The 25,020-nt window shown below is 31.1% G+C and overlaps 1 protein-coding gene across 2 annotated transcripts in view; it reads left to right on the top strand.

Moving 5' to 3' along the window:
* LOC129976711 (alpha-tocopherol transfer protein-like) overlaps positions 1–22,805 on the top strand; it is a 30,438-nt gene extending 7,633 nt beyond the window's left edge. Inside the window, exons 2-7 of one of the 2 annotated variants that reach the window (XR_008785175.1) lie at positions 1,079–1,237; positions 1,353–1,595; positions 15,069–15,262; positions 20,306–20,416; positions 21,587–21,815; positions 21,967–22,804. Coding sequence is in view for 1 of the 2 variants with exons in the window: in XM_056090416.1 (XP_055946391.1) it covers positions 1,081–1,237; positions 1,353–1,595; positions 15,069–15,262; positions 20,306–20,416; positions 21,587–21,754 (873 nt within the window). In the remaining variant the exon portion in view is untranslated. Of the gene's footprint in view, positions 1–1,078; positions 1,238–1,352; positions 1,596–15,068; positions 15,263–20,305; positions 20,417–21,586 lie in introns of both variants that reach the window. The other variant, XM_056090416.1, reaches the window with a different exon arrangement.
* Positions 22,806–25,020: the final 2,215 nt, after the last annotated feature.

Below are 25,020 nucleotides of genomic sequence, written 5' to 3'. Positions count from 1 at the left end.
GGATGACAATGCCTGCCATCATAAAGGAATGCCTTCAATCTGAGGATATCGCCCATATGGAATGCCAGAATTCTCCCTTGACTTGAAACCGATACAGAATGTGTGGTACAGGCTTGGCCAAGGGTCGCAGACCCTCAATCCCTTTTTACATGTGTTACCGGAACTTCAGAGAGCATTGCTGGTTTAGTGGTGTAATCATCCCCAAGATCAGCTCGATAATTTGATAGCGCGACTAGGCGTTGTACTGATTATATTTCATCGTCTGGGAGACATATATATTTACCATCATACCAACCATGTTAAGTTTTTACAAGGGAGATATTTTCTGTAATTGATCCAGGGAGCTAAAATCGTAGTTTTTATGAATAGTATCAGAAATACACAATCTTTTTTGTTCTTTAGATTTTGTTTAATAAACGGGCTTTATGAATAAGCCAAATTTATTTTGTTTCTGAACCTTCATTTACCGGAGTTGACATTATCCTTTTTGTCATGAATGCATATGTGTCTTCTGTAGCTTTGACAATTGTTCCAATTCAAATTTTTCGTCGAAAACTAGGTAAACTCTCCTCACTCCAATGAAGGGTAAATTTGGAGAGAGGATGCCAGATCTTCGTCATCTGACCTTGGCTTAAACGAACGTTATCTTTGAAAAATGCCCTTCATGTTGCTTCAAAACGGGAAACCAATCATTCTGTTCCCAAAGAAAATCCTTCTATGTATTGTTCTTTTTTTAAAATTTAATAGGCAGATATAACATTAGAATGTAAGCAATAAATTAATGCTGATTACATAAAAAAATTCCATTGCTGTATTTTTACAATATACCACTTAATTATTGTATTAATCTATTAAGTAAAGCCAAATAAGCCTTCAATTTAGCACTGCGAATTTATTTAATCAGTCATATTTAAAAGTTGTTAAATACCAAATTAAAAATTTTAATTTAAATGTCTGAGAGAGTCCTCAGCTATATGCCAACATTCTCTTTCTTTCTTTTCATGTGTGCGTATATCTATGTATGTGTCTGCATGCATACTATAAAAATTCTTATGAGCATTTTTGTATAACCCTCTAGGAATGTGTTCGAAAGTTATCTCAAACAAAAGTGAGGACACGCTTCCATTTCACACTCATAGCCTACCAAAATTTGTGATCAGAAAATGTGAAGAAGAATTAAATGAAACTCCAGGCAAAAAAGCAAAAGCTGTTCTTGAGCTACGGTCTATGCTGAAAAGTATGATCATTTCATTAGATATTTTGAGAATGAATTTGTTAATTGTCACAAAACATATGCATAATCTTTAACAGAAATTAATCTGCCGTTCTGTTTTTCTGTATCTTTTCATTAGACAATCCGGAAACAAGTGAATATAATTTTCATGACGATCTTCTGGTGTTGTTTCTGAGACGAAACAAATATCGAATGCGAGATGCCTTCCAAAACGTTCAGAATTTCGTTAACATCCATAGAAAAGAAAGCTACTTGTTTAAAAGTGTTTCGGACAAGTATCTTGACTTGCCATCTTGTAAAGGTCTTGTGCTGCTGCCCAAGAGGTGTCCGGATGGATGTACAATTGTTAGAAGCCAATTAGGTATTTGAAATTAGTCATAATGGATAACTCTTTAACTCAGTGTAATATATTTTGTACGAAATGAATTGGCTGTTTTGGCATACGCGGTAATCGCCATAAATAATTTTAACTCTTTTTAAAACCTTTTGAAGTGCTAAGTCGACAGTTTTATATTCAAAATTAAAATGAAGAATATTCTATTCTAATTTACTGTAGTAGGCCTTTTTAACGTATATAGTAGTCCATAAAAATGAGTTTAATTCGTTGTAATACATTTTAAAATGCAAGTGAACAATTTTGTCATACACAAAATTAAAATGAAGAATGTTGTAATTTATTGTAATACATTTTATACGTACTGAGTAGGCTGTTTTGACGTATGCAGTAGTCACCAAAAATAAGTTTAACTCGTTGTGATATATACTGAAATATCGAAGAAGTAATTCTACCGTACACAAAATCATAATGAAAAATATTGTAATTCGTTGTAAAACATTCTGAAGTGCTCAGTACCCAATTTCGTCATATCCAAATCATAATGAAAAATATTGTAATTCGTTGTAATACATTTTGAAGTGCTCAGTAGACAGTTTTCTCATACAAAAATCGTAATGAAAAATATTGCAATTCATTGCAATAAATTTTGAAGTGCTCAGTAGTTTTGTCATACAAAAAATTAAAATGAAGAATATTGTAATTCGTTGTAATACATTTTATATAGGCTGAGTAGGCAATTTTGACATTCTCAGTCCTCAGAGAGAATATAGTAACTCGATGTAATACATTTTGAAGTACCGAATAAGCGGTATTTTTCAAAATCACAACGAAGAATAATTTTAGTTTCTAAAACGGTTTGTAGTGAGGTGTAGATAATTTTCTCTTGCATATAATTATCATGACGAAAAATGTTGTAACTGGCTACGCAGTTAACCCCTTCGTTCACAATAACGAGTCTGACACGTTTATCAATGAATTTTTTCAAATTTAACTTTGAGATTAACGCAAAATCACTTGGAAGCACTTTCATATCTCATTTTATGTTATTATTTGGGGTTGAAATAACAATAAATGTTCCGAATAAAATGTGATATCAAATTAGAAGGTTAAGTAATTTTGTAGGTGAAACGGTTAAAAGGGCAAATTTTATTATGATTTCATAAAGCAAGACATGATGAACTCAATGTAATGTAGCCAATTCCTGATACGTGTTTTTGAAATCAGATGAAAGTCACTATTCTCTAAAGTAGTCAAATCACGCAACTTCAAATTTCGTAATGTCTTTGGACATCTTGCATCTTAACTGCTTAATGTCACCTTGCTTTTAATTATGATGCGCTGTCACGTTGTATCAATTTTCCTTTGTACGAGAGGCATCGTAGATTTAAATTAAATGAAGCATAAATTTAATTAAATTGGTGAATTTGGCATTTTTATATTTCCTTTTTATTTTGAACTTTAATATTTAACTTAAAAACAACGCCAAAACGATTTTATTTCGTTTCAATTGTACTAGCTGTCTTAGGAGACCAACTTCTTCGCCTAGAATACGGACTTTTTAGGATATGCTCAGCTATTAATCAAGAATACCTTTATTAAAATGTCACCATTTTATATCATAAGACTGAAAAGTGTGAATTAAATGGAATCAGGTTACAAGAAATTGGCAAATTAAAATCTGAGCTATACTTAAGATTAATCTACCATCGCCAAATTTGAATGGTTTAGGGGCTTTTTTCCGCTAGATGCAATCGTGATGGTTTTAATTACTACTCTAAAAACTTACCATTTTTGGTAATCAAATAATCGTAAACATAGTTTTTAGGGATAAAATGCTCACTTCAAATACAAAAGCATGAATTCCTTCCTCAAACTTAAGTTCTGAAACAGATCATATGATTTTTAAAAATTTCTGATGTACTTTCAGATGTTTTTATAATAGAAGTGAGTGAGTCAAAATATTCATTTTAGAATTGTTCAAGGAATACTTAAATATTGTTTGCCAACGGATTCTAAAATCCTCCGCACTTTCGCGCATGCGTTAGGGTGGGTTTAATTTGACAAAGTAGGGGTGAGAGGGAAAATGAAGGGAGATGTTTACATTTAAACAATAAAGTAAATTCTAGAAATGAGTACATCCTTCCACGTCTTACCCCTTAGCGAGATAGAATCATCGAAAAGTGTTCGCATCAGGATACTGAAGTGGTACATATGTACACACTTTTTATGTATATTAACCTTTTGTACTCAGATGGGGCCTGTTTTATTTATTTATCTATTTATTTTTAATTTCTATTTTTTAAAAATACCTAAAGATTGGTTAGATTGGATTGGATTGTGGGATTTAAAGGCGCAACACCAATAGCTGACTATACTGCTCCAGATATACGGTTAGAATAGATAAAGCGTGTCTTTATGTAAAAATACTGTAAAATTAGAAGCGGATTAAAAAATATTTGGCAATATCTCTTAAAATTAGAAACAAGATTTAAAAAAATAGCAACAAGATGAAATACTAAATAAGATGATATAAAGCAATTGCTTATAAAAATTTAAAAAAGATTTTTGTGGGGATAAAGGATGGTTAGAAGATGTAGATTAAGTTTTCGGCAAAATTCAACTTAAAACTATAATAATTTTTTTTTTCATAGGCAATGAGAAAGTATTTGTTAGCTGAATAATTTTGCATCGAATTATTTTTCCGAGTGTAAAGGGTTAAACACTGGAATATAACAAAAGACTAAGAAATCTGGCGTTTTTACAGAAAGTGTTTTGCCCATTTAAGGAATCGGATCATGAAGTTTTGTTACAATGCTGGATAAATTTTTATCTTATAAGTTAAATGAGATAATTCTTTTTTTTTAAAGGAAATATTCAGATATTTAAAAATTTAGTACTAGCATTAGTATCTTTAAAAAAAAACTTTGCTTTTTGATAAATGTTCAATATACACTGATGTTCATAAATTAAGGTTCAACAGAATGTTTTAAGGAAGGAGAGGAATGCGCTAAATCAATTTTATGATAAGAATTGCATGAATATAAAATATAAGCAATCCTGAAATAAAGATATTTTTTGACAAATAAAAGTTGCACAATGTAAAAAAAAATATCAATTTATGATCTTTAGAGGGATTAGTAAAAAATGAAAGTATATAATGAATTTTAATTAAATTAAAATGATCATAAGAATTTGACCCCAGTTCCTTTTATTAACCTGTTAACTGGGTATGACGAAATATTTCTATGGGAAACAAATAAAATACGAGTTAATTACCCAGTTAACTGGTTACACTTTTTAAATTGTGTTACTTCACTTCATTGAAATTTATCCAAATCATCCGTTACACATACTTTTAAACATATTATTCTTGTAGATTTCGTTTAAAGGGTTGCTAAGTTTATAGTTTCTTTTGCATTACTGAATTTTATAGAAACTCAGAATGTTTTTATTTCTTTTGCATATTGAAATAATAGAAGTGAATGATGTAATAATGTGTATGAGTGTGAATGATATATTGCAGAAATCGTTGTATTTCACTGATATTGTAATTTAACAGTTATCATCCAGTACAGCATGTTGCCGGCAAGATTTTCATATATTGCAGTTCTATAATAGAGACAACCCTTCTATAAAATGACATCTTAAGAATGCAATACTCATGTCACATAGTATAAAAGGTGGAGATTTCTGTATAATATGGTGCGAAAATTCGGACAACTCTCTTACATGAGGACATGCATTCTAACAGCACAATTTCCATAACCACAGTGTAAAATGTTGATTTTGCCGAGACAGAAAATGCAACAATCATCTTATGTTAGGGTATTATTCCATAAAACATGGCATTGTGGCAGTTTCAAGGTGCAAAAAGAGTAACAGTCCCCATGCAACACTGCTCTGGAATCTCACTTTTGGTCGTTTCGATACGATAACGAATAATTCACTGAACGGATTTAGAATTATGCACTACAATATGATTCAAAAATCATTATCAAATTTTAAGAATAATCACAAAAGAGGTACTTCCTTTTTCTCTAAATATCTAAGATAATCTAAATGATCATTGTTGAGACAGCAAGAAGGGAAAAACTAAATGCTTTTGGAGTGGAGGTAGGTCGACCTTACACAGTTATTATGCTCACTAGAGAAATGAGAACCAATCGCTGAACTGGGAGCTGCTTATCTTCATATATATAATGACTTTTCTATAATAAATTATAAGATTATAAATGGAAGGAGTGATTGCTGCAGATCTAGAAAATGGAATGAGAATAACAAAGGCTTAATGGAACCCAAATTTGCAACAACTCAGTAACACAATTCATTGAATAACATTACAAATAGAATGTACATCACACTTCTGAGTATCCGGCTCCGTACTATCCGGCCTAGTTTTCTTTTATCGTAATTAAATGACGAGGGCAAGACATGTATTAAGAATTTTTTCAAAACCTAAAAGCTGTAAATTTTGACTCTTATCTCAAAGTTATCTTTTCCTATCTGTGTAATCATTTATCAGTGAAAAATAAAATCAGTTTGAGACAATTTTCTTAAGAATCAGGTCTACGATTTGCTTTAATGTTTTGTTTATGTTTCCCGCATTTAAGTTAGGCATTACAGAATTTATGTTAAAATTAGAACAGTTTATATGCTTTAACTTACTTTTTCTCTATTCTTGAAACCATCAATGCAGTATATAAACATATATCAACTATCAGTATAGACCTTTTTGTTTTAATTCAACTCATTACCGGCAACTGCTTCTATGATACACCGGACCGCGGCCGCGTTCACATTCTACGAGGCTTGAGATAAAGGGAGGGCTTAGTATTCAATAAGAAGTAAGAAAATGCATATTATAACAGTGAGTTTTGGATGTAAAAATTTTGTCTTCAGGTATTGGTGGACAAACAAATGAATTCATAGGATTCCGGCCTATCTGGCTTTTTTTTTGTTTTTGTTATCTGAAATGCCTTCCGCCACATTAGGCCGGATACTCAGGAGTCTACATGTATTATAATGAATACAATAGTAAGTAGGACGCAATATTAATAACAAACGTTTCGAATAGTTTAAATAAGTATTAAAAGGACAGGCCATTTACATGCTGTTGCCATTCATGCAATTTTACTGTGTTATTCTAAATTAATATTCCATTAGATTTGTGTTGTACTCTTTATCATGTGCATTATTTTTCCTACTTAATTCATTAACAAAATGTGAACTTTAGCAGCCGCTTTTAGCGTTTGCGATTCTGTGTTCTATTGTGAAAAGAATTTTCAGCACTTCCTTCCTGGTCTATTCTTTAATTTTGTTTCAGGGTATTTGAATCGATTCATAAACAGGGTGTTCATTAATTATTGTCGGGGTTTCCGTACCTCATAACTTTTGAATAAAAAATATTACGCAAAAACCGATTACATATTCGTAAATTGCAACTCAAAGAATTTTATTAATGATATTAAAGTGTAAAGCTTGCACAATTTGCACTTTGTAGGTATTCAGCTGAAGGCGATTCTTTGAGTTATACTTTACGAATACATAATTCTTTGAGTTGTAATTTACGTATTCATAATTCTTTGAGTTGTAATTTACGAATACATAATCGCCTTCAACTGAATGCCTACAAAGTGCAAATTGTGCAAGCTTTACACTTTAATATCATTAATAAAATTCTTTGAGTTGTAATTTACGAATACGTAATCGGTTTTTGCGTAAAATTTTTTATTCGAAAGTTATGAGGTACGGAAACCCCGACAATAATTAATGAACACCCTGTATTCAGAAATATGAGTTGATTTCTTTGCTGTAACATACTGAGAAGAATGACACTTCTCGATTGCAATAAATTAAATATGAAAAAAAATATGACACTCAAGGAAAAGCAATTAAAATTATAAATATCTTTAAAATTGATATATTGAAAGAAAGATGTTCAGATGCCAGAATTTCACGTAAGCTAATTCTTGGGCTACTTAGTTGTAGAATACAATTTTTCCGCTTGTACGCAATAAAAAGTGTTGATATAAGAAGACTTCCTTGTTAAAGACAACAAAGCAAATTGATTGCGCATTTCTTACCTTAAATGTCAATGCCGTCTCTTTTTTTTTAGTGTGACTTGTTTTTAAATTTATCAATCAGACGTTCTTAAGACGCTTCAAAAACTTTTACGTAGCAACATGATAATGAGCTGCCATATCATCAAATTTTGTTTGTTTTAGTAGATTTTACATCCTCCTTTTAAAATTTTAGAAGGAAAATTATATGCCAGGTTCGTAGGAAACAGCAAGAAATTATTAATTTTATTCTGAACTCGCGCACTTTTTCATTATTATGCATTTAATTTTTTTTATTAATTGGCGTTTTGTAATTATTGCTCAAGAGTTTTCCTGAATCTCAGAGAAGTGTGTGAAAGAATTTCTATATAGAAATGAAAAGAAAAATATTACAAGGAACTTAATTCTTGCATTTTATATCACTTTCGCATTTTTGTGGTTTTCTAAAAGGCTGATTTCTATTTTTGGGATTTTTTTTTTTTATATTAGAAAAAAAAATTATTTTAGATTTCAGTCATTGAAACTACTGCACCGTGAAAAATAATTCTATGCATAATTATTCACATAATGCAAGAATTTGTTTATTGCTCCAAAAATAAAATTGTATAATTGCTGTAAGTTTAATTTCTTTGAAAACTAATTTACATTTTCTTACCCCTATGTAGGTATTTTTAAAAATTGAACATAAATAAATAAATAAATAAAACTTCAGAATTATACCCAATATTGAATAATGCTGAGAAGAGATATCGGAGTGTAACGGGTTAAAACAAACGCATATGAAGTATGCTTCCACACCAAATTTATCAATCTTTGTATGAATTTATGTGGGTTGACATCAGTTCTGACAATTTTTTTTAGAAAGACAAAAACTTAGGTTTTAGTTCTTTATCTTACACAAAATGATGTGTCTTGATTTGTTACTTAATTATTAATTAACCTAATTAATTAATCAAATTAAATTTATCTAATAAGCTAAATGAATCCTTTTTCTTATTCTAATTTCGAGCCTAAAAATATTTAAACATAATATGACTAGAAAAAAATGACCCTTTAAAGGGTTAATAAATTTTTATTCAGCCCACCAGATGTTCAGACTATGAATCTTGATTAATGCTAAATAGATGAAACCACGGTAAAAATTCGATTCATTCATAAATAGAAATTAAGAAAAAATAGAAAAAATGGGTCTAAACTGGTGATAACCAAGAAAAACGGCATTTAAATTTAAGCTTCAACAAATTATATAAATTAATGAATAGTAGGTGATAAGATTTAAGTGAAAATAAATTATAAATTAAATAAAACTACTTTATTAAATAATTTTTTAATAAATTAAAAAATAAATAAGTAAATAAATATAAAAATAAATAATTAATATAAAAAATGAAATTAGAATTTTTTCTTTGAATAAAACAAATTTTAATAAAATAGCAATGTAGAACTTTTTAATTGTATTTGTTATGTCAAAATATTAAAATAAGTAAAGATGCTGGTATTTTTTTCGATTTATGATTGAATATTTATATAGTAATAATGTAGAAGAATAGGGTAAGAGACTTTAAACGAATTAACGATTGATCGTCAAAGATTTAAGACACAAACATACTCAACTAACAAATAGCTCAAAAAATTTATTTTGTTGCACTTTTTAATTTGAATTTAAATGAAAACCAAGATAAATTTTGATAATAGATTATATATCAACTTTTTTTAGTAGAAATTTTTTTTTTTTGTCAAATCTTTGAAAATTCAAAAGAGAAATTTCGAAGTAAATATGAATTCGAATTAATTGTGTTACGTTTATTTCTACATGTTTCTTCGTGGGCGCAAATAATGATGCATTTCAGAAATAATAGTTTGCTTTATAAAAAAAAAAAAAAAAAAAAACTCAAGATATATTTTTTAGTAAATTTTGTATTCGATAAAATGTATGAATTATGATATTTCTAATAAGTTATGTATTCGATAACATTTTATGAACTATAATATTTCTAGTAAGTTATGTATTCGATAAAACTTTATAAATTATGATATTTCTAGTAAGTTATGTATTCGATAAAACATTATGAATTATGATATTTCTAGTAAGTTATGTATTCGATAAAACATTATGAATTATGATATTTCTAGTAAGTTATGTATTCGATAAAACATTATGAATTATGATATTTCTAGTAAGTTATATATTCGATAAAACATTATGAATTATGATATTTCTAGTAAGTTATGTATTCGATAAAACATTATGAATTATGATATTTCTAGTAAGTTATATATTCGATAAAACATTATGAATTATGATATTTCTAGTAAGTTATATATTCGATAAAACATTATGAATTATGATATTTCTAGTAAGTTATATATTCGATAAAACATTATGAATTATGATATTTCTAGTAAGTTATGTATTCGATAAAACTTTATGAACCATGATCCTATCGTGCCAGGGGACAGCCTAAACTTAATATATTTTAGGTGATAGTTAGAAATTTGTATTATTATCAGACAGTCAATATTTTTCCATATTTCTATCAAAAGTGAAAAAGATAGTTAAACTAGAGAGGCAAAATGTAAGTGTCTTAAGAATATTCAAAAGAAAACAGAGAAAAACAGAATTCCACGAAGGAAAATTTAGAAAATTCGCAGAATCTTGCCTTTCTTTAAAACTAAATAAAATATACAATATCTCTAGAACATGATGCATTTTTGATGCATTTTACAGAGGTAATATTGCTATAATAAATTATTCCAAAATGATCTATTAGAATATTTTAAGAGAATTCATCAAATTTTCTGTTTTTAGTAATGAAAGTTTCTTTTTTAAACAATAGTTGTCTCCATTAATTTTACGCACTTAAAGAAAAGAAAACATTTTTATGATTTTATGGTAGATTGATTTATAGCAAAATAATAATTTTAGGCTGGCATGTTATTTCTAAATCATGTGATGAGTCATACAGCATAAATTATGTGAAAATCCATCAAAATACTCTATACAGCAGACAGTTGGACCTATGGTTACCGAATTTGGCTTGCCGTTAATTCTTGGATAGAAAGGGCTTTTTAAGAAAGATTTTTAAAATATGAAGTAGTTTTTTTAAAAATAAATTTAAATTATTCTTCAATAATCCTTAAGTATATTATCGCAAAATACTAATTTTTCTCTTGCCTAAACTTCAGAAAATTAATTCTTCACTCGAACAATTTTTTGTCTCTCGCAGTCGAAGTACAAAAAAATTATTTTCATCTTCAAAACTTTTTGACAAATCTATTTTTCAGATTTCGCTTAGTTCAAAAAACATATTCTTGGCATTATTTTTGGCTACTTTTCAGTGAATGAGGTAGCTCAAAAACAGATTAAATGGTTCGGTATATGGGTTTTAGATTGTAGATTAAAAAAAAAAATGTTTTTGAGCCAAATAAAAAATTTGTGTCTGATTATAGAATTGTCTAAAATATATATATACGTCACGCTAAAGATCTATATTTCGCCAATATTATTCGCCAAAGCCCCTTAAAGCATTCGCGATCTTACCCAAGGTCCACAATTTTATGTGAGAGGAGGGATCTTTATTGCAGAGCATGCGATTAAGTTTTGGCGAGAAAATTTCCTTTGGTTTTTCTTAATGTTAATAATTGTTTAAAAATTATATTTAAAGGAAATTTTGCTACAGTGCTATTTCTAACAGCTAATTATATTTGCTCAGCTGCTTTTAGTAGGGTGAGTTCGCAAATTGTACAGACTAAGTCTATGGCAAAGGATACCGACGTGCTCTGATTGGTTTAAGCCTTGGCATCTTTTTGGCAATCCGAAATATATTTTTATAAAAATAAATAAAATATGTAAATTTATCCCCTGCCCTTTTTTTACGATTTACATGTAATATTAATCTGGAACACATATACAGAAGAAAAGATCAAATCCTGAAACCTAAATTCAGGAAATATAAAAATTACAATTTATTAAAAATATTTTTTTGTGTGTTTCTTCTTGGTATTATTATGCTATAACTAAAAAAATTAGCTACGAAATCACATATTCCGTTAATGCTTACGTATTTATACGTTTTGGGCATTAAGTAATCATCTCCCCATATGCGAAAGTAATGGGAAAGTAACAAATGTTCAGCAACAAGTTTCAATGACTGCATAAATTATCTAATAAAGGCACGAAAATCATAGAAAAATAAAAATTATTCATCATCATATGTTGAGTAATTACTTTCATATAGTTTTTATACTTCTGTGCATAAACAACATTAGTTACTTGTATTACTAGTATTATTAGTGATATTTATTATTATTATTAATTAGTATTAATAGTATTACTAGTAATATTTAGAGAAAACAATTATATTAATCAAAATTAGATTGTGTTGATAATCACTCGTATCTTCCATAAAACTAATGAAAGGTACAAGGTTTGAGCCAAATAAGCGAAAACTACACTATTATGAGTACAAAACATTGCCAAAAAGATGCCAAGGCTTAAACCAATCAGAGCACGTCGGTATCCTTTGACATAGACTTAGTCTGTACAATTTGCGAACTCGCTTTAGTAGGTGCTTTTTTTTGTTGTTAATTTTTGCAGGAAGAGAGAGCTTTGTTAATCATAATCAGAGTGATTACTTAATTAACCTTTCTGCGATTAAGAAAAAATAAATATTAAACAAAAATTGCTAACTAATGCTTTAAAAAACAATTTAAATATAAGGATGTTTTTAAGCATGATAATGTTTTTCCATTGAATGCTTTTCCCCCTGTAAACTGTGTAGTATCTTGGTGCATTAACAGCTGATGGAATGAAGCTGAACAAAGCAAAATAGACCAATCAAGAAAAATATCCTGTCACGTTTAAGACCAGAGTTTCGAATCTTCTTTAATGTTTTTAAATGAGGAATGAAATGATGTTGCCATCAAAACGAGTAACACATTAAACTTTCATTTTATTTGTTAAGCAAGGTTATGAGTACTTTTTATTAGGAGTAATCTTTCACTTCCTCTTCGTATTGCATCATCGCTTTTGTCGCGGCTATATTTCTAAATAAGTTGGGTTTCAAAATGTAGAAAACAGCTTGATTGATCCAGGGAGGCAGCATTTTCCCAGCGACATCAAAAGCCAGGAAATACTCCTATCTGCATCGCTGTCACTTTTATCTTAACAGGATATCTTCACCAAGCAATAATACAAGAATTAATGTGCTTATTTTTAGGTTAAACCAAGTTTATCTAATATTGTTAATATTTTTTAGTCAACTGGTAATAATATTCCATTAAATTAATTCGATTCGAAAATCATGCGAAAAGTTGAACTTAAACGAGACATTGATTTGAGAGCGATTTTCAAATGCTTCTCCAGTAAGGTCAAAAACCAACAGCAAATCTTCTCTGTCACAATCCCCTTTTACTTTCACTTGTATATAGTAAACAAGAAAGGATAGAAATCGAGCTCAAGATTTTGATGAGTCCAAGTTTTAGACATCCTTGAGTTCGAAAAACACATTTTTGGAAAATATCCGCCTGTATGTCAGTGGCAAAGATAACTAAAAAACAAGCTTTCAACTAGACGGACGAAATTTTGTGTAGGGACTATGGAACAAATCTGCAGAGTTTTGTCAAATTTTGAGTAAAATCTGTTCAGAAGAAATCCGTCTGTCTGGCTGTTCGAATATATGTTAACACGATAGCTGAAAAGAGAGCAAGATAAACATCATTTGGTGCACAGATTTAACATCTATAGTTTAGACACCTGTAAAATTTTGAGCCAAATTCAACTACAGGTTGACTGTCTCTCGGTTTGAACTCGGTACTTTGAGAAGCAAGTAAATGCGATAATTCAAAAGCGCAGTGACATAAATATATCGATTTTATTATGGGATTTTAAGATTGCAAATATAGTTTTATATCAAATTATTGTTCCAATCGGTGGAGAAAAACGTATCTAAAACACAAACTCGATTTTTGATCTTATAAATTGCATGCCAGGTATTAATCGCCAAATAACTCTCCAAGGATAGCATGAAAGATCCAGTAAAAATGCTAAATTCACGCCAGAAGTTCATATTTCGTAACTACTGTACGCCAATGCCATGTAAAACGTTCTCTGGAATGGCAAGTTTATTAAAGAGTATACGAGAAATTTCTGAGAAGAGCACTTTCTCGGGTTTGGGTACCATTTGATTGGCGCAACATAGGCAAGCATGGCTATTGCGCCAGAAACCAACACAAAACCACAAACCACATCCTCGGATTTAGGAAGGTATCTTCAAATTTCGCCTCGCTGTAATCTAAAAGTTGTTTGTAGCAGCAGAAAAATTTCTCATGCTATTCTTTTTTTAATTTGTGTCAAGTAAGGTTAATTTAGATTAATTGGACTCGAGATTCATTTCAGAGAATGTCGTTAAAACTGATGCTTTCGATTAAAATCGGGAAATAATTCGTGCCACAACCAGAAACCATAATCAAAGGTGTTTTGATTATTATAATAGTCAAGGGTATCTTTTTACGCTATGTCCAGTTTATCATTCAAAACATAAATTTTTTTAAGTCAAAGATGGTTTATTCTTCTTTTTCTGCAACTCATTTTAAATCTTTAATTCTGTTTAACTTTCTGAAATGAATATATTAATGTATGCACGTATATCGAGATAGAAATATCTTTAATGCAACTCCATTTTTTGCTATTTGGAACAATATTATAAAAATGTGCAATATCATTAACACAAGGTGTCTTTATGTAAAGAAGCGGGTCCTTTTTCATATACGCAGCTCTTGTTTGAAAGTTTGCATCTAATAGTAGCAAGGTAGCTAAAAGCTTTATAAAGCTTTTCGTATTATAAAAAATAAGTTCATACAGATCGGAAGCTAGTTTTCCACTCTAATTTGTGAATAGAGATGTAGGATATAAAACCACACTGGGTTAAAATTCTTTTGCGGTTCTTTTGAATCATTTTAATCTTCTTATTCAGTTTTTATTTATCAGGAAAATGTTAAAAAACAGTCCCCCCCCCCACACACAGAGACACACACACACACAGAGAGACAGAGAGACAGAGAGAGAGAGAGAGAGAGAGAGAGAGAGAGAGAGAGAGAGAGAGAGAGAGAGAGAGAGAAACTCATTCACTAAAACTCGCATAATAAGCGGATTTCGCAATGTCAAATAGATTGTACATATGAGATTGTATTTCCCATATGACTGTTTGTCTAATGTATTTTTTCATTTTCTTTATCAGTCTTGCTTTACTGTTTATTTATTGTGACAAAAGCAATAAAGGAAACTGAGTAAAAGCAAAAAGCATTGTACTCGTATACAGAAACCAATCATCGTCACATATTTTTTTTTATAAAATGGGCTTTATCTACATAAATAATTTATTTATAGATGATCTATAATCGGGAATTCAAAATTCTAATGAAATTTTTCATTTTACAGGTAGATGGAATCCTAACGAGATGCCATTCGAAAAGCTCCAATCGTTGTTCACCATCCTGTTCCTCCAGCTGCTACGCGATCCCATGACGCAAATCAACGGATTCAAGATTATTCACGACTTTAAAGGAACCTCCCTCCAGCATCTCAAGTTCTGTACATTCCGAAATCTACATTTGCTGTACCATGGCGCAATAGTGAGCAAATTTTGAATAATTTTCATTGCACAGAGTAAGATTACAAATCCATATGCAAACTATATTAAGATGAATAGTATTAATACATTGCATTAAGGATGCAATATCGTAAAATACACTAACAATAAGTAATTGGTCACCTGTGATAAGAGCGAAACACAATTTATTCTTATTCAATAGTTGGTATAGCCTCCACCTGAAGCAATTACAACCTTACTCTCCAGGCATGCTTTCTACAAGTTTGTCAATGGTGGATAGAGATATTTTCTTCCTCTAAGCTTGTAGAAGACATGTAAGTTCTTTTACATGCTGCACCTTTTAATTCGACGATCCACTTCTTCCCAGAGGTTTTCTATAGGATTCAAGTCTGGACATTGAACACCGCTTTGTCATCATACCAATCCATGGTGGACCTCGCAATATAGCAAGTGGCGGTGCTATCCTAGAAATAACAATGATCCATCCTCAAAATTGCCACAGTGTATGAAGCACATTGTTGTCTAGAATAGTAGAGTAGGAGTCGTTGTTGAGCTTACCATGAATTGGGATCAAGGATGCCAGTTTATTCCACGTAAAACATCTCCAGACCATAATTTCACCTCCGCCAAACTTTACTGTAGACACAATACACATTTTGGCAAAAGGCGTCCCCTTTGCATGCGCCAAACCCAGATTCTACCATCCAATTGGTAGAGATTGAACCTGTTTTCACTGATCTACAGTCCAATTTCGACGTGTACCATCTCAACTGAACAGCGTGGTTGGATTTTGTAATCAAAGGCTTATGGGTGGTAGCATGATCATGAAAACCAAACAAATGCACTTATAGAAACAACAATTCCCGATGCTTGTTGGAACTCCTGGAGTATGTGGACCATTGGTTTGGGGTGGGTGTTTCGAATTTCTTTGGACAGCACTCGTCGGTCTATGTCTCTTAATTTCATTGGTCTACCGGGACGAAGCTCATTCCGACAATCACCTCTCACCTTCCACTACTTAATCACAAAAGCCATTATCAATTTTTGAATGTTTAACTCACTAGATATGCCCCTTAAGGATTGACCATTTCTATCATATTCGGCAATTACGCCTTTCTCGAAGTCAGACAGCTCTGACTTTCGTGGCATGTTATATGCAATTAATGTGAATTCTGTTACCTACACGATATTTAAGTAGAGAAGGCGTGACGTAGATCAGGACTGCAGATATTATCATTTGCATGAGTGTCCAAATACTTATTGGTAGATAGTGTATATTAGAATCATAACGCATTTCAATTATTTGAAGAAACATCGGATTTCACAGATGAGTCATTTTTAAGAAGGAGTATTGGACATTTACAACAGGAAGACAACATCAGAAATTAGAACGAAGCAATAATAATAAAATAAACCCCAGGATATCAGACACTGCAACCGGCTTCCTAGCCTAGGGGTAGCGCGTATCTCCCGTGATCTGGGCTTCCCGGGTTCGAGTCCTGGTTCGGGTATGGTTTTACTTCATCCTATGTTTATCTGTGAGGTGTGTGAAAGAGCCTTCCTATAAAAAGGTGTTGTGCAAGCGAGTGTGTGAGTGTCATCTTTATATGAGCTAGAATTCAGACTTCTGCCCTCGGGTGATCAGGGGTCTTTACCTTCAGAAGCTACTGCAACCCCTCTTTCCGTGGTGACACATCATCATCATCAGACATCTCAGGGTATCCTGTAACAGCGAATATCTGCTGGATTGTAACTCAGGAAACATCTGTCACAGGAATATCTCTTAGCTACACCCTTCGAGCTATGTTGAAAGTAAATCAAGGGCATAGCAATCGGGAAACAATGGTGTACAATTTCTAGTGACAAGTCTTAGAGGGACTATGAATAAATCGATAGTGCGTTAATGCCACTTTTTTTAAAAATCATTTTTGATGAAAAGGCGAAAAGCAAATACCGTGTCTGAATACCATTTATAATTGCTGTAGGAATAAGAGAGGGGAGGGAGATAATATTGTGAGCCTCACTACCGCTTCGCCAGCACAGTGGATACGGGCAGAGCGAAGAATTTCCTTCGATTTCAACTTAAACAACGAGGCTGAAGTCTTGTTATTTACAAGCTACCTTGTTGTTCGCAAATTTAAAATCTTCCAAATGATAGCTATACATTTTGTCCTTTGGAAATTCCGCTGCATGCTTGAAAAAAAGCTTTTTGAAAAGTAAGCCTACCCGAAAAAAAAGTGTTTTGCTTTCATTGTAAACTTTCTCGTGCTGATCGTATCCTGCATTTGTGCCTCCCCCTCGTCTTAAGCCATTAATACTTGATTTTATATTCCTAGTCTCTTTACAAGTTTTCCAATTCCTAGTCTCTTTACAAGTTTTCCAATTCCTAGTCTCTTTACAAATTTTCCAATTCCTAGTCTCTTTACAAATTTTTCCCATTCCTAGTCTCTTTACAAATTTTTTACAAATTTTCCAAATCCTAGTCTCTTTACAAATTTTCCAAATCCTAGTCTCTTTACAAAGTTTACCAATTCCTAGTCTCTTTACAAAGTTTACCAATTCCTAGTCTCTTTACAAAGTTTACCAATTCCTAGTCTCTTTACAAAGTTTACCAATTCCTAGTCTCTTTACAAAGTTTACCAATTCCTAGTCTCTTTACAAAGTTTACCAATTCCTAGTCTCTTTACAAAGTTTACCAATTCCTAGTCTCTTTTCAAAGTTTACCAATTCCTAGTCTCTTTACAAATTTTACCAATTATTCAGAATAAATAAACTGTAAATCATCAAATTATATAACATGCATAATACATTAAAATGCTTGATAAAATTCAGGCATTCGAGAAATATTTAAAAATAAAGGCATTGGACATTTAAAATTGTACTAATTAAGGCATTAATATGTATATCATCGGACATTTACTAGTATTTTTCTCTCGACACTATACTTACAGTTTACATAAAACATCGACTTTTTATAGTATATTGTTATTATTGAAAGTTAAACAATTATTGTTGTTTATCTTCGTAGTGTTTTCAAATCACTAGATTTGAAATTTTTTTTTTTTTAATAATTCACTAAATTGTTTCACTTTTTTTATTCATAAAAGTCACTGAATTCTTAGAAAATTTTCTATTTGTGATTTAAGTACTTATTTAGGATTCATATTTAACTTTTTTTTTTACATTCTTGTGACATATCAATTGCTAATGTGGCTTATAAGTAATTAGTATAACAAATTTTTACTATGCTTCATTTGTTAATGCCATGTCCAAATAGTTCCATGTCATTTATAGTTAATTGGTATATCAATTAATTATTACCATTACCATTGATATATCATTGATTTGATTAATCCACTCTCTTTTTGATATGGGAACCATGAAATTTCTATTAATAAAATGGATAAAAAAATTGCAATTTATTTCAATGTACTGAAAGAAACGTAGCAGAATCCACACACTTGAAAAATAAATTTCTTATTATGTGGAAAGTTTAAAGCGAAGTAATACATAAGAAATTCCAGACTTTGACAAACAACGAAAATCAGAATACCAGTAATGTTCGCATTTTTTCAATATAGTACAAAAAAATCAAAGTGTTCGCATTAATAGAGGATAAATTAAAATAAATGCCATAATTTCATGGGTGTACTACTCAAAATATAATAAACATATTCATTAAAAAAATAATAAGATGTAAAATAAGCAAGATTTTCATAGTCGTCAATAGATGGCGTTAAAAATCCAATCATAATGAGCGTTTCTGCGAAAACAAAATGCGCAGAAAAACAACGCCTTCGTAAATGCCAAAAGGGTTTTGCGTGCTTGAGTTTGAGGTTAACGAGTCTCTTGGTACTGTTCTGTTCAACGCCAATTCCGAACAAAATGCGAACACGCAGGTCTAATCATAAAACAATCCGTTTTGATATGCAAAATTTCAAGAAACGTGTCGCATATGTGAAGGAGACTCAACACGTCATTGTGGTGAAAGCTTATAAGCCAGTTAACAGCCACGTTACACGAGCAATTGCTTTTGTATCGTGGCCATGTTACTGGGCTGCGAACCACAAGGTCCCAGATTCTATCCTCGCGTATACCAATATGCCACATTGATGACCTCGGACGATGAACCTTCAACCTTCGTACAGCTGTTGTGGCGCCACCTACTCACAGCAAAGCCAAGGTCGTCAGAATCGCTTGTCGCAGCAACACAAAGCCGTCAGACTCACTTGACGCAGTAACAGCAACCACACATGCTCGCCACAACGCTTGGCGCTACTCAAATGGGTTGCACATTACTCAACAGCCAATACATCACCACTCAACAGCCATATCGTTCGTCTCGCCTCCGACTCACTGGAGGGAGAGTCTGTGGTGAAAGCTTATAAGCCAGTTAACAGCCACGCTACACGAGCAATTGCTTTTGTATCGTGGCCATGTTACTGGGCTGTGAACCACAAGGTCCCAGGTTCTATCCTCGCGCATCACAATCCGCCACATAATCTTCTGTAAGAGAAGATGTAATTGAGCATATTGAAGACAGCTAAGGGAGAAGCCCTCAAAATTCGGTATATCAAGTTGGAAGTAGACCTGAAAATTGTGTGTAGAGTTCTTAGGAGGCATTTGCAAATGAAATCATATCGTTTGTAGCTGGTGCAACATCCGAAACTCATAGTGTTAGTTAATTTTAATGTTCACATGCTCGCATACAAGCAGTCTATAATTCTAGAAAAGAATTTCTTCAATCTCAGGGAGATAAAAAATGTGGAGATTCATCAAAATGGTTTGAGAAATACAAAATATTTTGTAATTCATATACAAGAAAATAATTATTTTTACTTTTTACGGTTTCGTTTCTTAACGTGCAGCATTGTTTTTTTATAATTATTTTAATTTAATGTTTAGACCGGTATTATATTTTCTGCCCTGATATCATCTCTTGCATTTTCAGTTTCTCCAGAAGACTTTCTTATAAGTTCATTATTTTTTTTATTGCACAAATATATTGATGTTATAATATAATAATAAATAATAAAAAATATTGTTTTTCAATTATGTTTTTCAGAATTGCGTACCAGGAAGATATAAGGAAATCCATTTAGTCAACGAATCCTTTGTAATGAAAACCCTATGGGCAATAGTGAAACCATTTCTTTCAGAAAAAATAAGAAATAGGGTAAATATTCCATTTCTAATTATTTAATATACCACGTAAAAATTTCAAATATCAGAAATAAGTATTTATACCAATGCGTCTTTCTGTTCATCCATCAAATTCAGAAACTCTATAAGTAACTAAGGTAACTGAAGGTAATATTTAGTCACTGCAAGTATTTAAAATCAAATATTTTTTCTTTTAATTAAGTGAATGAACTCTGTAAGCAATTAAAACAGATTTTTATTCACCAAATTCATCTTCTGAAAACTATTATGAGTTCAAAAGTGTGTATATATATAATATGTAAAGGATTTCGAATCCTGTCGACCAAATAATATGTAACGTATTTTTGGTTGCAGCAGAATGCAGGTTGGACAAGCAGTGAAGAGACTTTGTATCTTTAATTTCGTTTTATTCTCTCTCGAGAGGCAAACACGATTATTTACAAGAATGCGCGGCACAAAAGAAGGCAAAAAAGGGCCGAAACAAATGTTCACTAGTCTTATATAACATAGGATTTCTGGCTAGGGTCCAATTCAATACACGTGGTGACCTTTGACACTTTTTCAAGGGCAACCGAAGATATCACTTTCCCTTGATACGTAGTATTGATGGCGCATTATTTTTACAGAGGAATTAATTAAACCGAGAGTGGAATTGGATCACGAAATAAGAGAATATTTTTAGAATGAAGTTACTATGGGCTAAATTAAGATAAAATCTTGGGAATTAATTTGGATTAAATTAAGAGTTTAAAATATCATCACATATGCGTATAATATAATATAATATAATATAATATAATATAATATAATATAATATAATATAATATAATATAATATAATATAATATAATATAATATAATATAATATAATATAATATAATATAATATAATAATACAAGAACACGAATAGCATTATAAGTCGTATTTTTTATCTGAAATACAAAGCGAGCAATGTTTTGCGAGTATGTTTTGATTCTCATTTTTCTCTTTGATGACTTAAAATATTGTGCATATAAATTAACTTTGACCAATCTTTCGAAGAAGCATGAAGTTAAGCCGTTTAATAAATAAAATACGTAACTGGTTCTCTTAAAAGGCCGACATATTTTATCCAAATTTATTTAATTCAGTAATTGTTCAGGTTTGATTTTATCTGATATATGTATTTTTTCCATCTGTTTTAGGTCATCTTCCACTCAAAACCTGAAGGACTGCTTCATTATTTTCCACGCTCTGTACTTCCAGCGGAATACGGTGGAACTCTTCTTAATAATGATACTGAAGACTGGATTAAAATAGCCAATAAATACCATAAAGAATATACCGTAGAAGGACAACCAAACTTTTATTGATATTAAAAACCTTTTTTTTTTATATCATATTGGTGCCCAAATTACTAACTTTATTAGAAAAGTAATTAAAATTTAGAACTTAATTTTCTACAGTAAATTAAATTTCTTCAGTAATTTAAATAATAAAAATTGCATTCTGATTTATTATGGTTAGTTTAATATATACTGTATTCTGAATAATTATTTGTATTAATTTTTACTTTTTCTCCTAGCTACAAAACACTGCAAACTCCCAAAAACTTTTATCAAGAGTTTAGGATTGAAAAGTTTGAAAGTCTTTCTGTTATGAGTGATATCTGAACTGACAATGGAAAGTAAGAACGATGAACTATTAAAAATAGGACTGGAAGTGACTCTGTGCTTCTAATAAATGGGTCATATTATTAGAAAGATAAATATTTGAAGCTTGAAATTTCACATATTTGGCGAAAACCGCAGAAAAAGTCTTTACTGTGCATTGCAGCTTGTCTTTCAAAATTCAAGAATGAAAGTGCTTATTTATTTTTTAGTAACTTATGAGTTGATTTCTCTTGCAAAATGTTCGTTAATTCAAGTCCGTACTTTTTTCATAATCCTCATAAGTCCCTAATGGTACTAAATAAGCCTTTATGCTATAATAATAGATTAATTTTTTAACTTTTAGCAAATAATAAATGTTTTAGTTTAATTACTGGTCAGTTATTAAGTCATGATTAGAACCCCAGCCAAAAATATGGATTTTGCTTGTCTGGTAGCCTTTTCAAATTTTCCCAACATCTTTTAGATTTGCTTATGGATAATATTTTATATCAATAAGCATATTCATATTAGAATTGTCATATGTGTGATATGTGGAAATTTTTTTCCAAACCATTATTTTCCTCCAGTTATTATTTAAATTGGTGATAATCTAATGTAAGTGAAACAACAATGGAATAAGATCTGTAATAATACAGATATTTAATAATTACTGTCTTTTGTGTCTAAAAAATATTTTATGATTTTGCTTATCTGAAAAATCTTACAAATTATTTGTTATATTATTATTATTATTATTGCAACATTTTTTGCAGTTTTATTACGTTTATCCTCCCAGTTTGTTTCGAAATGCCTTTCCTTATTATATTCATAAATATTTGTATGATAATTTATTTATCGGTGGCTTTTCCACGTATTGTTGTTTTGTATGATTTATTTTTTTACACATTATTGTTGAGCTGATATGCCTGAATAAAGGATTTCGAAAATTTCGAATGTTTCCGTTAAAACAATTCTCTTAATTCTGAGATACCCGGAAATACATAGAACAAATTGTCAAAATGGAAATTCAAAATTACAAATTTTTATCTTGATGCTAATTTGCAGAAAAATATTCAGAAAAAGTAAACATAAAATATTAAAGTCCTTTATAATAATATTCATTTTCTTACACAGATCCTTATCCTTTAAAGCAGAATATCAATATCTGTACCAACTGTTTCTTTATATTACTTATCGAATGTATATTATGTCATTATTGGGTCCAATTTTTAAGCCATTATACATCGGTATATACTTCTAAATGGAAATATGTTCTAAATGACCTAAATAATTACATATCGTGTTGCTTAAGCCAGTAAATATATTGCTGAAACATTTTTTATAGTGTCCCGGATCTACTAATAATATTTAGAAATATACTCTTGCATAATAACATTTTAAAGAAAACAGATTCTTCTTTTTTTTTAATTAACAAAGCGGCCAAGGTATGAAGTTTAGAATATAGTTATTATAGGCAATTTTAGACTATTTCAATGCCAGTCTCGAGGAAGGTCCGCAAATCAGCGAATGCCCTTCTAAAATAAAGAAACTTCATAATTAAGTTATTCTTGATGACGTAAGGGATTAAAGATTTCTTACTAAATATGACCAATAGGATAAAGGATCATAATTTAGTCATTTTTAAAGCAGTACATTAATAGATAAAAACAGTGTAATATACATTCTTTATATTATTTAAATGGTTTTTACAAGTCGAAAAAAGTATGCATCTCTCTAATGATTTAGAGGGCCGCGGTGGCCTGGTGGTAAGGTCTCGGCTTCGGAACCGGAGAATTTCAGGTTCGTGTCCCGATTCCACCGAAGAGCCGTCGTGTAAGGGGGTCTGTTGCACGTTAAATTCGTCATGACCAAACGTCTTCCCGCTGGTGTGCCGTGGTGTGGAGAGGGGGGTGCCTGCTCAGGTGTCGTCCTCGTCATCTGAACGAGGTTCAAAATTTCGAGGTCCGTCCCAAAATAGCCCTAGTGTTGCTTTAAACAGGACGTTAATATAACTAAACTAAACTAAAACTCTAATGATTTAGATATTGAGTAACAATGATAGTGAATATCATGTAAATCGATACTAATTAAAAATTGCCTGGTATAACCTGTAAAGGCCAATATTCACATCACCAAGAGCAGCTTGAGTTTCTTTTGTATAAAGATTTAGGTAGTCAGCAAGCAGACAGCGGGATGAGATCCCAGAGAAGACCACCCATGATAGAATGGGCATAATAGAATGAACTAAATTTTTGCTAAGGAACCAGGTGGTTTTGCTCGTATCCGTCTGCTTTGGAAAGGGGTGTCCATCATTTTTTCATTTTCCTCTTCCCATTTATATCCACTCAAAGAATTGCTTTCATTCTTGGTACAAGGAATAGAGCGAATAAAATAACGAAAGTCTATTTCTAAATTATTCTGACTGTAAAACTATTTTACAATTAGCTGATTTCTCATAATATTTTCTTGAACAAAAGCATCATCCATTTAAAACTATTTAATTTTAAGAAATATTTGTTGATTGATATACTCTTCGTGTGTACAGCAGACCACCCTGCCACCACTGAACGAAACAGCATCCACAGGATTTGTTGTGGCCGACTGCTGTCTTTAACGTAATCCATGCATATTACTAACAAATTCTCCGATCTGGCATCCACTTCGAGGCTGTTGGCCCTCGAAGTGGATGCCAGATCGGAGATCAGGTGATCAATCATTGATTTTCCTCCGCATCATCCTGTTTTACGAGCAGCAGGTCAACACTTTGAGAAAACCTTCTCAAAATTATCTTATTCATCCAAATGTACGTCCCACAACGGAAGAAAGGAAAACATTTTTACACTTAAAGTTTCCTCCCCCCACAAAAAACTAAATTTTCAACAACATATCTTTCAGTCTTTTAAGATTTTCTAGCACCATTAGTATTCAGCTTAAGTCATTATTTTCAACTTTCAAATTATTTCTTAGTTCTGAGACTTCTACACATT

The sequence above is a fragment of the Argiope bruennichi genome, chromosome 7 (genome assembly GCF_947563725.1).
Source record: "Argiope bruennichi chromosome 7, qqArgBrue1.1, whole genome shotgun sequence".
NCBI classification, from domain to species: domain Eukaryota; kingdom Metazoa; phylum Arthropoda; class Arachnida; order Araneae; family Araneidae; genus Argiope; species Argiope bruennichi.
Note: the sequence above shows the minus strand (reverse complement) of the source record. Positions and strands in the feature narration are given on the sequence as shown.